This window comes from Mastigoproctus giganteus, chromosome 4, assembly GCF_048544385.1.
Source record: "Mastigoproctus giganteus isolate SK-2022 chromosome 4, ASM4854438v1, whole genome shotgun sequence".
NCBI lineage: Eukaryota > Metazoa > Arthropoda > Arachnida > Uropygi > Thelyphonidae > Mastigoproctus > Mastigoproctus giganteus.
In genome coordinates, this window is record NC_143578.1 from 59643379 (window position 1) to 59663069 (window position 19691).

Below are 19691 nucleotides of genomic sequence, written 5' to 3' on the forward strand. Positions count from 1 at the left end.
AGTCTGTAATCAAGTCACAAAGGAGGTTAGGCAGGCAAAGGCAGATTATGAGAAATCTTTGACAAAGGACACAAAGAAAAACAGCAAAGAGTTCTTTACTTATGTAAACTCTAGAAGGAAGGGGATGAATCAGATTGGTCCACTTAACATAGATGGTTCGACTATTGATAATCCTGCTCAAGTAGCTGATACACTGAATGAATATTCTGCATCTACATTCACACATGAGTTATTCAAGGAGAGGAATGCCAAATGTTTATCAAACTCTAACAGGGAGATAAGTGATATTGTAATAACTGAGAGCAAAGTAGAGGAGAAATTGTTGAAGTTAAACATAAAAAAAGGCACCAGGGGCAGAATGGAATCTATCCAGTTATAAAGGAGGAGGCAGCAAGGGAAGTAAGCAAACCCTTAGCCATAATTATGAGAGCATCCTTAGAGTCAGGGGAGTTCACCATGGACTGGAGATGTGCAAATATATCCCCAATTCACAAAGGGGGTTCAAAGGGTGACACAAATAATTATAGACCTGTTAATTTAACTTCTGTTCTGGGAAAAATAATGGAGTCACTGGTTAAAGAGGTCATACAGGATCATCTAGACAAGACAGCAGTAATAGGTCAGACAGAGCAGGTTTGTTAAGGGGAAGTCTTGTCTGACCAATTTGATTGGATACTACAATGTGGTCACAAAGGAACTGGATACAAAAAATAATTTTGATATCCTATACTTGGATTTCAGGAAAGCTTTTGATACTGTTCTACATGGAAGACTGCTGTACAATTTGGAGTGGCGTGGCATTAAGGGCAAGTTACTGCAACGGATAAAGGGATGGTTGAGTGAGAGACAGTAGAGCATGGTAATAAATGGACACTGCTCTACGTGGACTAATGTTATTAGCGGAGTCCCCAAGGGTTCGGTGTTGGGCCCATTGTTGTTTTGTGTATTTATCAATTATATCGATGAAGGTATATCAGGCTTAATGTCCAAATTTGCAGATGATACAAAGTTAGGCAGGGTTGTTAATGACAGTAAAGAGAGTATGCTACTGCAACAGGATCTAGAAAAGTTAGGCAGATGGGCTTTGAAGTGGCAAGTGAAGTTTAACATTGACAAATGCAAAGTACTCCATATGGGTAGCAGTAACCTAAGAGAAACGTACTAACTGTGTGGTACTACACTCAGGGAGGTGGAGAATGAAAAGACCTGGCGGTAATTGTGCAGTCAGATATGAAATTCTCTGAGGTGCAGACGGGCTGCCAGAGCAGGTCATGGAATTTTGTCAATGATATATAGGAATTTTGCTAGCAGAGACAAGGAGGTGATTATCTCTTTGTATAAGGCAATGGTCAGGCCACACCTTGAGTACTGTATATAGGTATGGAAGTCTCATTTTAGGAAGGATGTAGAGTTACTAGAACGAATACAGAGAAGGGCAACAAGAGTGGTGAGAGGAACAAAGGGGTTCTCTTACCAGGAGAGGCTTAAGTTCTGCAAGTTGCATGCATCGGGAGACTAGGCACCTGCGAGGTGATCTGATCGAGGTGTATAAGGCCTTGAATGGTTTGAGCAGGCTCAATGCTGACAGGTTACTTCCGCTTGCTCAGATTAAGAACCTGAGGGGGGCATAGATTCAAATAGAGGAAAGACAGTTGCAGAATAGATGTGTGAAGTTTGCCATTAGCCAGTAGGTAGCTGATTGCTGGAACAGAGTTCCATCTGTTGTTGTGGAAGTAGATAGCTTAAATAAATTTAAGGCTGAATTAGAAACATTTGGAGTGACCTGAATGAAGGCATTCACTCTCTGTACACTAGGGCTAATGACCTGTTCCTTTGCTGAGAATGAAATTATGCACAATAAAACTCCCACTTGCTCTCTCTCTCTCTCTCTGTTGTTTCCCAACTATTAATATAATTATAATTTTGAAAACAAAAATATCTGAATTTATATACAAATCATATACTGTTTATACAAATTTTGATATTCTTTGTGACTAAAATATTTGTGATTGGTGAAATGGGTATGTTTCTTTTCTTTTTTTTTTGGCTGATGCTGTATAAGCTTGCTTTCTTGCATGATATGCCTCAACTAAGTCTAATACTAATTTTAATGTTATTTATATTGTTAAATATTACAATAAAATATGATAAGTTTATCAGTAAACATTACTAAAGTAACTGAATGCATTCACTCTCTATACAATAGGGCTAATGACCTGTTCCTTTGCCGTGAATGAAATTATGCATAATCTCTCTCTCTCTCTCTCTCTCTGTTGTTTTGCAACTATTACTATTAATTTTGACAACAAAAAATATCTGAATTTATATACAAATTATATTATATTTATACAAATTTTGCCATTCTTTGTGACTAAAATGTTTGTGATGGGTGAAATGGGAAAGTTTTTTTTTTTTGGCTGATGCTGTATAAGCTTGCTTTCTTGCATGATATGCATTAGCATTAGTAGAGGCATATGATGCAAGAAAGCAAGCTTATTCAGCATCAGCCAAAAAAAAAAAAAAAAAAAGGAAAAAAAAAAGCACACTACTCTTTCACCCCTCCGTTCGTTCGAAATACCTGTCCAGTTGAGCCTTAAATTTGTTTAGGCTATCAACTTCAACAACAAATGATGGAAGTCGGTTCCACCAACCAACCGCCCGCTGGCCAAAGGCAAATTTCCGCACATCTATCCGACATCCATCCTTCCTCAATTTGAATTTATGCCCTCTGAGGTGATTATTCTGAGCGAGAGGAAGAATCCCATTGGCATTGAGCATGCTAAAACCATCATTCAAAGCCTTATACACCTCTATAAGATCACCTCGCCGGTGCCTAGTCTCCAGACTCTGTAATTTGCAAAACTTAAGCCTTTCTTCATAAGAGCAATCCTTTGTTCCATTCACTAATCTTGTTGCCCTTCTCTGTACTCATTCCAGCAGCTCTACATCCTTCTTGAAATGAGGCCTCCAGACCTGTATACAGTACTCAAGGTGTGGCCTGACCCTTGCCTTATACAAGGGAATAATCACCTCCTTATCTCTGCTAGAAAAATTCCTGTATATCATTGACAAGACACCATGAGCTACTCTTGCAGCTCGTCTGCACTGCTCAGAGAACTTCATATCTGCCTGCACAATTACCCCCAGGTCCTTTTCATTCTCCACCACTGTCAGTGTAGTACCGCAGAGTTGATACGTTGCTCTAGGGTTACTGTTTCCCATATGTAGTACTTTACATTTGTCAATGTTAAACTTCATTTGCCACCTCTCAGCCCATCTGTTCAACCTTTCCAGATCCTGTTGCAGCAGCATAGCGTCAGTAGTGTCCTTAACAATCCTGCCAACCTTTGTATCATCTGCAAACTTGGACATTAAACTTGATATACCATCATCAATATCATTCATAAACACCGAAAACAACAACGGACCCAACACTGAACCCTGAGGAACTCCACTAATAACATTAGTCCACGTTGAGCAGTGTCCATTGATTACCACTCTCTGTCTTCTGCCACTCAACCATCCCCTTATCCAAAGCAGCAATTTGCCTCCAATGCCGCATTGCTCCAATTTGTGCAGCAGTCTTCCATGTGCAACAGTATCAAAAGCCTTTCTAAGTTCCAAATATATAATATCAAAGTTATTCCCTACATCCAGTTCTTTTGTGACTACATCATAGTATCCAATCAAATTGGTCAGGCAAGACCTGCCCTTAACAAAACCATGCTGCATCTGAGCTATAACTGAATTCTAGTCTAGATGATCCTGCAGTGCTTCTTCAACCAGTGCCTCCATTAATGTTCCTGGAACAGAAGTTAAACTAACAGGTCTATAATTACTTGTGTCAGCCTTTGATTTTCCTTTGTGAATTGGGGTTACATTTGCACATCTCCAGTCTATGGGTACCTCCCCTGAGTCCAAAGAAGCTCTCATAATTATGGCTAGGGGTTTGCTTACTTCCTTTGCTGCCTCCTTTAATATAACTGGATAGATCCCATCCACCCCAGGTGCCTTTTTTATGTTTATCCTCAACAATCTCTCCTCCACTTTCCTCTCAGTTATTACAAAATCATCTAGCTCACTACCAATGTCTACTTTACCTACGTCATTCTCCTTCCTGAATAACTCCTCATGCGTGAATGTAGATGCAAAATACTCATTTAGATTGTTAGCCACTTGAGCAGGATCCTCAACTGTTGAACCATCAATATCCAGTGGACCAATCTGATTCATCCCTTTCCTTCTTGAGTTTAAATAGGTAAAGAGCTTTTTTCTGTTTTTCTTTGCATCCTTTGCCAAAGATTTTTCATAGTCTGCCTTTGCCTGCCTAATCTCCTTTGTGACTTGGTTACAGACCAACTTATATCTATCATAGGCTTCCATGTCGCCCATTAATTTGTATGTATTCCATGCATTTTTCTTCTCTGCCACATGTCTCATTAGTTCATCTGACAGCAAAATGTACGCCATATCCAAAAATTTCATTACTTCATACAGCATGTCCCACCCACTTTTTCTTACTATTGAATACACCATGAATTGTCAAAATAATAGAGCAAGCTTATCTGCGAAAAGATCTAAACCTCCCAATGACTTCCTAATTCATTTCACAAATATACGTGGTCTCAATTCTAATCTCAACGATGTCCATTTCCACTTGCAGTCTTCCAAACCCCATGTACTTTTTCTGACTGAATCTCAGTTATCAGTTGATTCAACTACTGCTCATCTCAGATGTCCAAATTATTTGCTGTATGATTCCTTTTGCCTCAAAGGTGGTACTTGTGCATATGTCCATTCTGATATTCCCTGTCAGAGACTTGGCAATTTGGAATCTCCTCTCTTTGATCTTCTCTGGCTTAAAATCTCTTTACCTCATTGTGTAAAATTCATCTGTTGTCTCTACCATTCTCCCAACTCCACTAATCACTTGGAGCTCTTTGACTTCCTCTCTTTGCAACTTGACTTTCTCCAGTCCAACTTTCCTAACAGTGAGGTAATTTTCCTTGGTGATTTTAACGTTCACAACTCCAGCTGGCTTCCGTTTTCTAGTCACACCGACCCAGCAGGTCGAGATGCTGAGGCTTTTGCAATTACTAATGACCTAGCACAGATTGTTCATTTACCTACAAGAATACCGGACAATCCTAATCATACAGCCAATACGCTTGATCTTTTTCTCACAAACAACCCTTCTAAGTACAAGGTTGAAGTGAGAGGTCCTTTAGGCACTTCAGATCACAACTTGGTGATTGCCTCTTCTCCAATGGAACCTTTATCTCATGGCTATTCCCAACCTCGTATTGTTTGGCATTACAAGAATGCAAAATGGGATGACCTGCGAGACTTCTTTTCTTCTTTTCCTTGGTCTGATTACTGTTTTAAAACGTCTGATGTCAACGTTTGCTCGGATCGTGTCAGTGAAATTATTCTTGCAGGAATGGAATCCTTTATCCCACACTCCACTTTAAAATCTCGTCCTTTATCTAAACGTTGGTTTTCCAATAAATGTGCTAAGGCTGTCCAAGAGAAGAACGTTGCATATCGTAATTGGCTTGTTTCTAATTCTTCAGTTTCATTTTCTGCCTACACCAAAGCTCGCAACAATTGTAAAGCAGTTATTAATCAGTCCAAACTAGAGTTTGAACAGGCTAAGAGTAGAAAACTTGCTTCTTGCCCTAATGGTAGCCGAGCATTCTGGTCTCTTGCCAAAGCTATTGGCCGCAACTTTTGCCCATCTCTGCTCCCACCTCTGTCCAAACCAGATGGTTCTGTTGTCACTTCAGCCAAGGATAAAGCTGACCTGCTAGCATCCCATTTTTCTTTGAGCTCATGTATTAATGATCTTGGTAAAACACCTCCCACCATTCCTAACACGCTCCATTCAATGCCTCCTGTGTGGTCTTCCGTAAAAAGGATATCAGAAGGATTTTGATGAATCTTGATGCTAAGAAAGCTCCAGGTCCTGATGGTATTTCTCCACGTGTTCTCAAAACCTGTGCTCCTGAACTTACTCCTATTCTTTGCCGCCTTTTTTCACTTTCTTATTCCAAGGTGTTTTTCCTTCTGCTTGGAAATTTGCTCATATCCAGCCAGTTCCTAAAAAGGGTGACAAATCCCTCTCATCCAATTATCGTCCCATTGCAATTACTTCTACTCTTTCTAAAGTAATAGAGAAATCAATTAACCGCCAACTCTTAAACTACCTAGAAACCTTCTGTCTGATCAACGATCGCCAGTATGGATTCCGTCAGTGTCGATCCACTGGTGATATTCTGGCTTATGTTACCCATTTATGGACTAATTCAATGGAAAGGTTCGGTGAAACACAAGTAGTTGCTCTTGACATCTCAAAGGCTTTTGATCGTGTTTGGCATAAAGGTCTTCTAAACAAGCTTCCATCTTATGGTTTGCCAACTGGTTTTAGTAATTGGTTATCCAGTTTTCTCTCTGATCGCTCACTGAGGGTGATGGTAGATGGCTCTCTGTCTTCTAACTTCTCCACTAATGCCGGTGTCCCCCAAGGTTCAGTTCTTTCCCCCACTCTTTTCCTCTTGTATATCAATGACCTTATTCCATTGACTGGAAATCCTATCCATAGTTTTGCCGATGATAGCACATTGCATTCAACTTTCCATTTTGAGAAACCTTGTCCAGCTCAATCAGCTTCAAGTTCTCGAAAATCTGCTGCCAATTCCTTAAATGCCGATCTTCAGGTAATTCTCCAGTGGGGCAAAGACAACTTAGTTGATTTCAACCCTTCTAAAACTCAATCTTGTCTTATATCTCGCAAAAAGGATTCTTCTGCTCCTATGCTTATCTTTAGTGACACTCCGATTTCTAGGCAAAATGATATATCTCTTTTGGGGATTACCCTGACTTCTAATCTCTCTTGGCACAAGCACATTACAAATATTGCTTCCTCTGCATCTAAAAAACTTGGTTTTCTCTTTCGCTCTCGGCGTTACTTTTCTCCCAAAACAGCTGCTCACTCTGTATAAATCGCAAATCCGCCCTGCCATGGAATATTGTTCCCACATCTGGGGTGGTGCCCCCAAAACCTCTCTCAGGCTTCTTGATTCCATTCAGAAGAGGGCAGTTAGGTTAATTAATGATTCATCTCTAACAGAATCTCTCCACTCGCTGTCTCATAGACGCACTGTTTCTGCTGCATGCCTCTTCTACAGATACTTCCATGGGCACTGTTCTTCTGAATTGGCTTCTATAATTCCCGCTCTCTCTTTCAAAACAGTCCGAACACGTGCCGCCACCAGCCAACATCCATTTACTGTCCAACTTCAAACCCACAGAACCAACTTTTCATCTTCCTCATTTATTCATTCAACTGCCGTTTTCTGGAACAACCTTCCTTCATACGTATTTCCTGAAAATTACAATCTACAGAAGTTCAAGTCCAATGTCAACAAATATCTTCTTTCGCCTTCTCAATCTCCAACCCAAGCACTGTACTAAGTACTATAAGTTATAATACCTCTCGTGTTTGGGGTTCTCATAAAAAAAAAAAAAATCATTTAGGCCTAAACCTTGAACAATATATTTCTTAGTTGGTATGTAAAGCCTGATAGCTTCCAAGATTAGTTCCTTGAATGCTTCCCATTTTGAGTTTGCTGTTGGTAACATCATCAGTTGGTCCCACTGTATAGAATTTAAATACTGTCTCAGACCATCATAGTCGCCTTTACGAAAACGAAAACCCTTCCCTTTACCTCTGATGGTAGTTACCTCCTTGAATAAATCCCACTTCAACACACTGTGATCACTGCCACCTAGTGGTTCATTTATCTGCAGATTCTTAATGCATGAAGAATCACTACTGATAATCAGATCAAGAGTATTGCTCCCTCTTGTTGCCTCACGAACTTGCTGATGTAGAAAACAATCATCCAATAAATCCACAAAAGTCTGACTAGTGTGTGAGTGACCAACCCACAAATTCCAGTCAATATCTGGGAAATTAAAATCCCCCATTATAAGACTCTCTGATTTACTGGCCCACTCCATTTCCCTGTACAATATGTTATTATACTCATCAGAGTCATTAGGCCTATAGCACACTCCTACTCTCAATTTTGATTTCCCTATGCTTATGTCACACTAAACTGACTCGACACTGCCCTGTCCATCGATGTCGACTGGCTTCACTTCCTTGGATTTTATGTGTTTCTTAACTAATAGCATAACCCCTCCTCCCCTCCTGTCCTGTCTATCCTTTCTATACACATTGTATTCCCCAAATTTCAGTTCCGCATTCCTTATATCTGTGTGATACCACGTCTCTGATATCCCAACAATATCTGCCTTTGATGTTTTGAGCAATACCTCAAATTCATCAAATTTATTTACCAAACTCCTAGCATTGGTGTACACGCAAGTATGAATGCACCTGTTTCTATTCTTAGCTACCCTAACATAACCTATGTGTTTACTTGTACCGCAATGACTCCCAGCAGTCTCTGAAATATCCTGCATCTTGTTTTTCAGGCTTCTGCTCATTTCAATAGAAGCAGTGCAAGAATCACTTCCACCTCTGCCAGTGGCTACTGTTAATCTATTAGTCCTTGTATCCCCCCCAACTAGCAGTTTTCCGACCCACCTAACACTGCCTCGACAGCATCAGCAAAAATTCTTGCACCCTTTCTATTTAAGTGTATCCCATCCCTGTAGAAGCAGTCTCTCCTGTTAACAAGTACAGACCAGGCTGAAAAAAATTCTACCCCTTGAGCCTTGCACAATCCCTCCAGGGCCGAATTGACTGACAAGGCTCTCATCATATACTCCCTCCTATCGTGTCTGGGCAGTATTGCAGACACTTTCAAATTCAACCCTAATTCACGGCTTTTTTTCAACAGTGACCTGTACTTGCTAAGTAATTCCGCCAGTCTCCTACTCGTATAGAGAGTGAATTCCTCCATTCAGTTCCTTTAGTTATGTTTATTGATAAACTTATCAAATTGTATTGTAATATTTAAAAATATAAATAACATTAGCATTAGTTGAATCAATAAACATAACTAAAGGAACTGAATGGAGGAATTCACTCTCTATACACTAGGGCTAGTGATCTGTTCCTTTGCTGTGAATGGAATTATGCACAAAACTGTGTGTGTGTGTGTGTGTGTGTGTGTGTGTGTGTGTGTGTGTGTGTGTGTGTGTGTGTGTGTGTGTGTGTGTGTGTTGTTTCACAACTATTAATATAATTATAATTTTGACAACAAAAAATATTTGAATTTAAATACAAATTATATGCTATTTATACAAATTTTGCTATTCTTTATGACTAAAATATTTGTGAACCATTGCAGAGTTGGAGTAGATTTTATAGTTGTGAACCTGTGTGATGCCATACCAGTATCAGATTAAGATACCAAAAGTCTTTATAAATGGTATCCAGTTGGTGTAAGGCTATAACAATGAGTTGCCTTAGTGGTATATTACAAGTAAAGGGCAATTTTCTAAGGCTACTTATTTGTAATATGGTGCCACTCCCTAGATGGCTAGTATTGGTATATTATATAGGCTTCACACTGAAACTTAAACACAGGATTTCTGTTTCAATGTTGCCTTTCCTAAGGCTGCTAGGCTAATTTCAAAATTGACATCTATTTTTTTTGTATCATATAATGGCTTTCCACAAATTGAATTGGAAAAAAGGAAATCATGATTTTCCTTATTTTATTTATCCAAATAACAAATTCTGTACTGTTTTTTTTGTTTATCACATAATTGAAAAACATAACTCGAAGAAAACAGTAATAATACAAAAGTGGGTATTATATGCAGAATCATGAAATTTGTTGGAATAAATTATAGATCTTTTGTCTCAAATTTTATAACCTTAAACCTGGCATGAAAAAATTTCATATTCTTCACTTTTTGATGCCACAATTTATTTTAAATCTATTATAAACACAATACTTAAAAATATAGTTTTTTTTTATATTAAGAACATATATTTTTAATAATTGTTTTACAATAAAGCCTCCTCTGTCACACTTTTAAACATGTTTTTTTCACATGTTAAAAATGCCCATATTTGAGTGTTAACTTTACTGTCAGCAAGTGAAATAGTTCACTACAGAGATGTAAAAAACTGAAGTAAGTGAATGCTTGTATTGGTAAATGCATGGATCAAGTGTGGCAGTAGTGTGCTTTAATAATTGGACAGGAAAGATGTTAATTTTAAATTCTTGTTTTTCAAAGCTAGATAATTAATATGAATAAGCTTAAGAAATTGCTTTGTTTTATATTTTATGGCAAACTTCTTCAATAGCGAAATAATGAAGCAGATTGATTATAAACACAATAACTGAAGAATTCACAGATTGGCATCGATGTCACTCATATAGATTTTGTTTAAATTAGAAAGAATAGTTTTGCATACTTTATCTTCAGGTACTCCTTTCAGAAGGTTAAAGCAATTATCATCCTTGTTTAAGCCATTACAAGTTCCTTTATTAACTTTGATTTGATATGAAGTAGAGGTAATAGTACTTTCACTGGGTTTCTCAAACTTTTTAATTGAATACTTTCTGAAGTACAAGGATATCTCTGCATGACCACTGCTTCCTTGACCATGATGACTTTTGGCTTTGCTGTGTTATTCATATACAAAACATAGCATTTTAGTGTAACTTGAATGATGGCTCATTCAGGGTATGCTAATGCATAGAACCTTCAAGTCTCAACAAAGGCTAATTATGCCCTTTATGCTGAAATTTACTGATGTAATAATGGGAAGTCTGAGGTTTCATACATTTCCTTTAAGTGAGCCAAAAGCATAATGGTTCTACTGCTCATGCATCCATACTTCCCTCCCCAAAAAAAAGTCCTTGGGGAGAATAGCTTTATAAATTGGAGTCTTGATCCCAGAATCTTCACAGCAGATTTTAGAAGACCCAAATCTTTCACCAAACCATCTTGTTTTCTGTAAACTATTCTAGTTCATGACCATTTTCATGCTGGGAACAGTATCTAATGTTTAAATTATATTGCGAGTTTCTAGTAGTGATTGCATAGGCATGTCAGGTTCAATGCATGATAACAGATTCGTACACAAAATGTCCTTTTTATTTTTAGTGTTATACACCTGCACTTTAGATAAATAAATATCACAGTCATTTCCGTGGCTTTTCAGTTTTCCGGACAATGGGAATATCAAAATGCAATGAGGTTTCTCATTTTGTCCTAATTTCCTCAACTGTTCAATAATTATCAAAAATTATCTTTATTGCCAAGTTTCATCCTGAAATACACAAACAATATGCCTTCTGACAAATTCTGTGATGTTTTACTCTGTTTTTTTTTTACAAAAAAAAAAAAAAAAAAAACTACCATAAATGTAGCAAAATATTTCAAGTTTATTTACACATTCTGTCTTGTTGTTACTGCACTACAAAACCTAAAAACACAGAAATAAACAGTTTTAGTATTAGTACCAGTAGTGACAAAATGACACAAGGAAGCAAGCTCATACAGCATCAGCCACAAAAAAAATAAAATAAAAAATAAATAAAAAAGAAACTCATTTTCCTATCCCTTTTAATAATACGCTTAATCCTCCTTTAAATTTATTCAAACTATATTCCACCACACTAGGCAGAAGTTTATTCCAACAATGAATTACTCTAGCTGAAAGCAAATTGGTGTGTCTATTCTGCAATGGTCCTTTCCATTTTAAATTTATGTTCCCTTGTATGTGTCATTTGAAAAGGAGTAAGGATGCCATCACAGTTTGGTTTACTCGGCCCATTTAAAGCCTTAAAACACTTCAATTAAATCTCCCTGCAGATGCCCAGTTTGCAGATGCAGCAATTAAGTGAAATCAGGTCTTTTTTTTTTAGCAGACACAAAAGAGTACTTTTGTGCTCCACTGACAATTCTTGTTGCTCTTCTCTGTACCTATTCCAACAGATTTATATCCTTTGTAAACTGAGGCTTCTAGATCTGTATGTATGCATTAGACAAATATATACCATGTATATGCCAGGGTTTGTAAATTCCATATGGACGATCATCCCATATCTTATATTATGGGATAATCACCTCCTTGTTTTTTCTAGAAAAATTCCATTATACAGGGGGGGTTAAAAGTCCTTGTGCAACTTTAAACTTTAATAACTTTGGATGTACACATGATAGAAGCACACTGTAAATGGCATATAAAAGCTGAAATCTTAAGTTTTAAAGAAATGCAGTTTGATTTTTTTAACCTTCAACAAACCATCATCATTTGTGACACATATTTCAAATCAATTTTCCAACTTGTTGAAAACATTCCTCAGCTGCTGCTCAGTAATTTCATGAATTGCATTTGTGATCGTGACCTTAAGTTCATTGAAAGAACATGGTTTTGTTGGGTACACAACGGTTGTAACATGACATCATAAAAAGTAGCCCAGTAGCATCAGATCAGGTGAAGTGGCTAAGCAATTAGTCCAGCTATACCAATCCACTTATCTGGGAAGATGTCATTCAAAAGTCGGTCGCACATTTGTAGCATAGTGGCAAGGTGCATTGTCTTGCTGAAAGAAGGTGCTGTCTGAAAGATTTAATTATCATAGTTCAGGGATGAGGAAATCCTGCAGCATTTCAAGGAAATATTCACCATTGACCATTTCTTCTTTAAAAAAGGACCAATAATGTGACTTCCCAAGGGTACACAAGACATTGATTTTTTTGGGAGTCTCTTTCATGTTGCTAGATTTCTTGAGGTTTCTCTCTTCACCAAATGCAGCAATTGTGGTGGTTGACTTTGCCACAAACGTGGAAAGTAGCCTCATCAGAAAATATCAACTCTTCAAGAAAGTCATGGGAATTGTCCATTTTTGATTTCATCTATTGACAGAAATCCAATTTTGCTTGGTAGTCTTCTTTCTGTAACATTTGAACCACCTGAATCTTGTGCACTGTTGATTGCGAAATGTTTAGTTCAGCAGATGCATACTGCACCATCTTGTGTGGACTCCTTTCAAATGCTACCTGGACTATGGCCACAGTCTCTTTGCTGATTCGTGGCCTCCCAGATCATGATTTATCATTCACAGACCCAGTTTATTGAACTTTGTTATCCAACTGTTAATTGAGTTCCTATGTGGTGCATCTTTCCTGTAATGAACAGTGAATTGTCTTCTCACAGCTGTTATGGACTTCAATTCTGTGAGCCATAACACACAGTTGACCTTTTATTCTACTGTTGGCATTTTCAATCAGTTGAAAGACCTGAAAAGAAATAAAAATTAATTAACCCAAAATTAATAACACTAATACATAAAAAAACTTTAAGAATTCACCTTTTACATGTATATGACATTTACAGTGTGCTTCTATCATGTGTACATCCAAAGTTATTAAAGTTTAAAGTTGCACAAGGACTTTATAACCACCCTGTATTGACAGAATCCCATGTACTCTCCTAAAAACCTATCTGTACTGCTCAGAGAACTTACATCAGAATGTATAGTTACCATTAAGTCTTTTTTCATTTTCCTTGAGTTTGGTGCTATACAAATTGTATGTTATTCTGATATTATTGCTGCCCTAGTGAAGTACCCTTCATTTATCAATGTTAAACCTCGATTGCCATTTTTTAGTCCATCTGCCTAATTTGTCCAGATCTTGTTGGAGTAGCAAACCTACCATTTGCCATTCTACCCACCTTCTAATCAAATTGTTCTGTACAAACTAAAATAGTATAGACAATGATGGTTCCTAGTCTGCTGACCACTTATATAGTAATGGTGTCTTGAACTATGCATTCTCAACACTTCTGGAAGGTTCTCTGCTTGCGATGATCATACTAGAAAAACCGGTAACCAGTGATTACAAACCTTGAAATTATACAAAAAAATACAATATCATTTTTACATATCTTATTCAAAAACACAAAAGAGTAAGACAGTTTACACGAAATTTATATGTGATGGAGAAAAATGAGCCTAATTTTTTAACCCTGGCATATACAAATTCTAAAGGACACTTATAATTAGCTCGATCACAAATTCCCTGCAAGCCAGCATTATTATCAGCTCATCACTAAGAGGTCAGGCACCCCATCAGTGCAACACTTGAGAATGCCATTGTGATTTAACTTACAAAGATTAAAGATGTCAAATGAAACCAGCTTAGATAATTTAGGGAAGCCTTGCATTTATTCAAGAAAAATAAAATAATTGTTAAAAATATACATAGACAAGAGGTTTAATGCTCTAAATTATCTAAGGTTATTTTTAATTAATAAATATTAACTTAAAATATTTAATCTGTATTTGGAATTCATTAATTAAAGTATTTAATTAATTCCAAATATGAAACATTGTTAAACCAGGTTGAAAGTTCCAAATAAAAAGAAAAGAAACCTCACGTTGAACATCATAGTGAAGCTGAATGGCTGAATAACTGAATGATTCTACTGGTTCTCAAATGGATTCAAATATGAAAACTATGGAACCCAATTAAAAAATGCCACATTTTTTTCAGAATGCTCTTCAAAGCAGCTCTGCACAATCACTCTATGTGCACAGTACCCTGTGATTCTAAAGCATTCCATTGTCATCTGGGCACAAGGTCAGTGATACCAGATCTCTCTCTCTCTCTCTCTCTCAAATTTAAGCACTTACTTCATTTTGTATAGCTCTTCTAATTGCTGCTTCCGTTCTGAAAGTAAGGAATGCAGCCTCTTCTCTGTCTCACTCAGTTTTACTTTCATGGAAGGACAATTAGTGCATCTAGCATTATAGGCATTCTGAAGAGATCTAACTTCTGCCTGAAGGCTGCTGATCTGAAAGTAATAATACATTTAAATCAGCACACTGCTGTACTCTATTCTTAGTAGAACTTCAACTAAACTTTTACTAATATTATCCATACTGTTGATTAAAATGAAAATTTTGATATTTTGAATTTTGAAAAATGATATTTCTTGGCATTTAGCCAAGAATTATCTTTTGGCAAAAACCTTTATTGGAAGGAGGAGAGAAACTGGAATAAAAAATTATTATAGTTTTTAATGAGTATAACAGTTTAAGAAAAACATTATTTAATAACTGTTTTGTCTACTTAAACCCCCTAATTGGCTTAAGAAATATCTTCATAATCAACCTAACAAAGTGGAACTTCAAAAAATTGGTCAAATATTATTGCAACCAATTATTGTCTCATTATTTTGTTCAGCATTAGCATTAGTAGGGCGTATGATACAAGAAAGCAAACTTATATAGCTTCTTCAGCCAAAAAAAAAAAAAAAAAAAACACACCCTTCCCATTTCACCCATCCATTCATCACTCCAAATGTTAGTCTAGTTCTGCCTTGAACTTATTTAAGTTGCTGACCTCTGCTACAACAGATGGAAGTTTAATTCCACTTAAAGATCTTTTATATAGAAGCACCTCTCAGACACTTAGTTCTTTAAGTCTTTTTGAAGCAACGTGGCCTGGTTAAGATTTTTAACAACTTCCTACCTTCGAATCATCATCAAACCTTGACAACTTACCTTGGTTTTCTAAATTAATACTCATTAATGATGGACATTTACTATTTTACCTACCATTTGAAATTAGTTGGCTGATCCCTATTTTAATTGACAAAATAATCTCTCTTTGGGAGTTCAGTGATCATTATGACATTAGCATTAGTAGTGGCACATGATGGCAGAAAGCAAGCATATACAGCATCAGCCAAAACAACACACATGCACGCACGCATGTGCACACACACACCATTTCACCTATCCATTTCCTCCAAAAGTTTGTCTAGTTCTTCCTTGAATTTATTTAAGCTATCAACATCCATGACACTTTGAAGTTTGTACCAGCAATCAATTGCTCACTGACTAAAGGCAGATTTCCACACATCTATCTATTCTGCACCATCTTTCCTCAATTCTCAATTTTTCTTTTCTCAATTTCTCTGCACAGCTCAAAGAACTTCATATCTGACTGCAAAATTACCCCCAGGTTTTTTTCCATTCTCCACAACACCCGAGTGTGGTATCACACAGTTGGTACATTACTCTGGTGTTACTGCTACCCATATGAAGTACTTTGCATTTGTCAATGTTAAACTTCAGTTTCCACTTTTCTTTCAGCCCACCTGCTCACCTTTTCTAGATCCTGTTGCAGTAGCATACTGCCATTACTGTCATTAATAACAATGCCAACCTTTATATCATCTGCAAATTTTCTCAAGGATACTCAGCATGGTTTCGTAAAGGGAAAATCATGTTTAACAAATCTGGTTCGCTATTTCGAAAGGGTCACTCACGAGCTGGATTTAGGGAATAATTTCGACATTGTTTATTTAGATTTCAGCAAAGCTTTTGACTCAGTCCCACATGAGCGGTTGCTTTATAAGCTGGAACAGGTTGGAATCACTGGGAAAATCCTTAGATGGATAGAAGGATGGCTTCAGGGCAGGAGGCAGAGGGTTGTGATAAATGGCTATTCCTCAGATTGGGTTGATGTAAGAAGTGGGGTTCCCCAAGGATCAGTATTAGGACCACTGTTGTTTTTAATTTTCATAAACGACATTGATGAAGGGATAGAGGGCGTGATGTCTAAATTTGCAGATGATGTTAAAATTGGGAGAGTAGTTAATGATGACTGTCAAGCTGAGCTTCTTCAGAGAGACCTAGATAGACTTCAGGAATGGTCAGAAAAATGGCAGCTGTGCTTTAATCCAACAAAGTGTAAGGTATTACACCTGGGAAACAGTAATCCCAAAAAAACTTATTCACTTGGTGGAGTTCAACTAAAGCCAGTACTGGAGGAAAGGGACTTGGGTGTTACGATACGGTCAGACATGAAATTCTCTGAGCATTGTAAACAGGTTGCAAGGAAGGCCCATGGTGTCCTATCGATGATCTATCGAACTTTTGCAAGTAGAGATAGGGACGTGATAATCCCATTATATAAGGCTTATGTTAGACCACACTTGGAATACTGTGTTCAAGTATGGAGACCGCACCTGAAGAAAGACATCGAGCTTCTTGAAAGGGTGCAAAGAAGGGTAACTCGCCTGGTGAGATCGGCAAAAGGGCGTCCTTATGAAGAAAGACTTCGAATATGTGGGTTGCAGAGTTTGGAAACTAGACACCTTAGAGGAGATTTGATTGAGGTGTTTAAGGCTCTGAGAGGCATCAGTAAAATGAATGAGGACAAAATTTTCAAGATTATAAATGATGCTAGAACTAGGGGACATAAATTCAAGTTACGGGGGGAAATGTTTAGATTGGATTGCAGGAAGTTCTATTTTAGCCAGCGAGTTATAAATTACTGGAATAAGTTGCCTTCATGGGTGGTAGAGGCCGACAGTTTGGGGAAATTCAAAGGTCATCTGGATAGTACTTTCGGGTAAGGGAAGCACATAGGATGATAGGTTTAATTTCCTTTTTATTTTATTTTTTTTTATTTATTAATTATTATTATTTAGTTATTTATTTATTATTTTTTTTTTTTTTTTTTTTATCATTGTTTTGTTCGGATTTTTTTTTTTTTTTTTTTTGGCTGGTGCAGCATAAGCCATAGGCTTTCTTGCACCATGCGGCCGTTACTAATACTAATACTAATACTAATTTGGACATTACGCCCGATACACCTTCATCAATATCATTGATAAATATAGAAAACAACAATGGGCTGAACATCGAATCTTGGGGGACTCTAATAATAACATTAGTCCATGAAGAGCAGTGTCCATTGATTATCACTCTGTGTCTTCTCCCACTCAACCATTCCTTTATCCATAGCAGCAACTTGCCCTTAATGCCACACTGCACCAATTTGTACAGCAGTCTTTTATGTGCAACAGTATCAAAAGGTTTCCTAAAATCCAAGTACTGTATATGATATCAAAATTATTTTTAGCATCCAGTTCCTTTGTGACCATATCACAGTATCCCATCAAATAGGTCAGTCAAGATTTCCCCTTAACAAACCCATGCTGTGTCTGAACTATAACTGCAGCATTGTCTAGATGATCCTGCATTACTTCTTTAACCAGTGACTCCATTATTTTCCCTGTAACAGAAGTTAAACTAACAGGTCTGTAATTATTCGTCACAATTTGATCCTATTTGTGAATTGGGGATACATTTGCACTTCTTCAGTCCATGGGGACCTCCCCTGAATCAAAGGATGCCCTCATAATTATGGCTAAGGGTTTACTTACTTCCTTTGCTACCTTCCTTAATATAACTGGATAGATCCCATCCACTCCATGTCCCTTTCTTATGTTTAATTTCAACAATTTCTTTTCTACCTTCCTCTCAGTTATCACAAAATCATTTAGCTCTCTCTTATAGTTTGAATAAACTTCTGGCCACCACTTCCCTACAGATTTTCTCGTGTGAATGTTGATGCAAAATAATCAATCAGTTTGTCAGCTGCCTGAGCAAGATCATCAATGGTCGAACCACTGACGTCAAGTGGACCAATCTGATTCACCTCCCTTCCTTCTAGAGTTTACATAAATAAAGAAGTCTTTGCCAGAGATTTCTCATAGTAATAGTAGTAGTAGTAGTGCATGTGATGCAAGAAAGAAAGTGTATGAGCTTATGCAGCATCAGCCAAAAAAAAAAAAAAAAATTTACAAAATAATTCCCTCTAAATGTTTGTCCAGTTCCTCCTTAAATTTATTTAACCTATCACCTTCCACAATGACAGATGGAAGTTTGTTCCAGCAATTAACCACCCGCAGGCTAAAGGCAAATTTCCGTACATCTATTCTACATCTATCTTTCCACAATTTGAATTTATGCCCCCTTAGGTTTGTAATCTGAACAAGTGGAAGAATCCCATCAGAATTCAGTATGCTCAACCCATTCAAGGCCTCATACAGCTCAATCAGATCACCTCGCAAGTGCTTAGTCTCCAGCTGCTGCAATTTGCAGAACTTAAGTCTCTCTTGGTAAGAGAATCCCTTCATTCCCCTCACCAATCTTGTTGTCCTTCTCTGTACACATACAAGCAAATCTACATCCTTCCTAAAATGAGGCCTCCAGACCTGTAAGCAGTACTCAAGGCGTGGCCCGACCATTGTCATATACAGAGGGACTATCACCTCCTTTTCCCTGCTAGCAAAATTCCTGTATATCATTGACAAAACCCCATGACCTGCCCTGGCAGCCTGTCTGCATTGCTCAGAAAACTTCATATCTGACTGCAAAATTACTCCCAGGTCTTTTTCATTTTCTACCACCTTAAGTGTAGTACCACACAGTTGGTACATTTCTCTGGGGTTACTTCTACCCATATGAGCATTCGACCAAATCTATGGGCAAAAAATGTCATAAAATAGTTATTTCTCAGTGTGACAAGGCATCAGCACCTGAGGAAAAAGTTATTAACTCTACACTAGAAACCAGTAGTTCTAGTCAGGAGAAGCAACCTGATAAGAGTATGGATACTAATCAAGTCACAGCTGGTACAATGCAGAATGCCTCCTTTACGGAGGGCCTGAACCTAAATGAGTCCTTTGATGCTAATACAGTATATACCACTGTGACAAAAATTAAGAGAGTTTGTTGTTTGTTTGTTATTTGGTTTTTAGGAGCATTAGCAACTAAGGCCATATTGCTCCGGGATATGCAGTGGTCATTCCCTGACCTTTCTGCATCCTCCGTATTTGTTGGTGAAGGGCTCGAACCCCGGTCTAATCAAGAAGCGTGTGCTACGCA

The 19691-nt window shown here is 37.5% G+C and overlaps 1 protein-coding gene across 1 annotated transcript in view; it reads right to left on the reverse strand.

Moving 5' to 3' along the window:
- LOC150086760 (uncharacterized) overlaps positions 1-19691 on the reverse strand; it is a 429070-nt gene that overhangs the window by 62095 nt on the left and 347284 nt on the right. The window contains exon 13 of the mRNA XM_090372247.1: positions 14637-14797. Coding sequence (XP_090228373.1) covers positions 14637-14797 — 161 coding nt within the window. The remainder of the gene's footprint in view (positions 1-14636; positions 14798-19691) is intronic.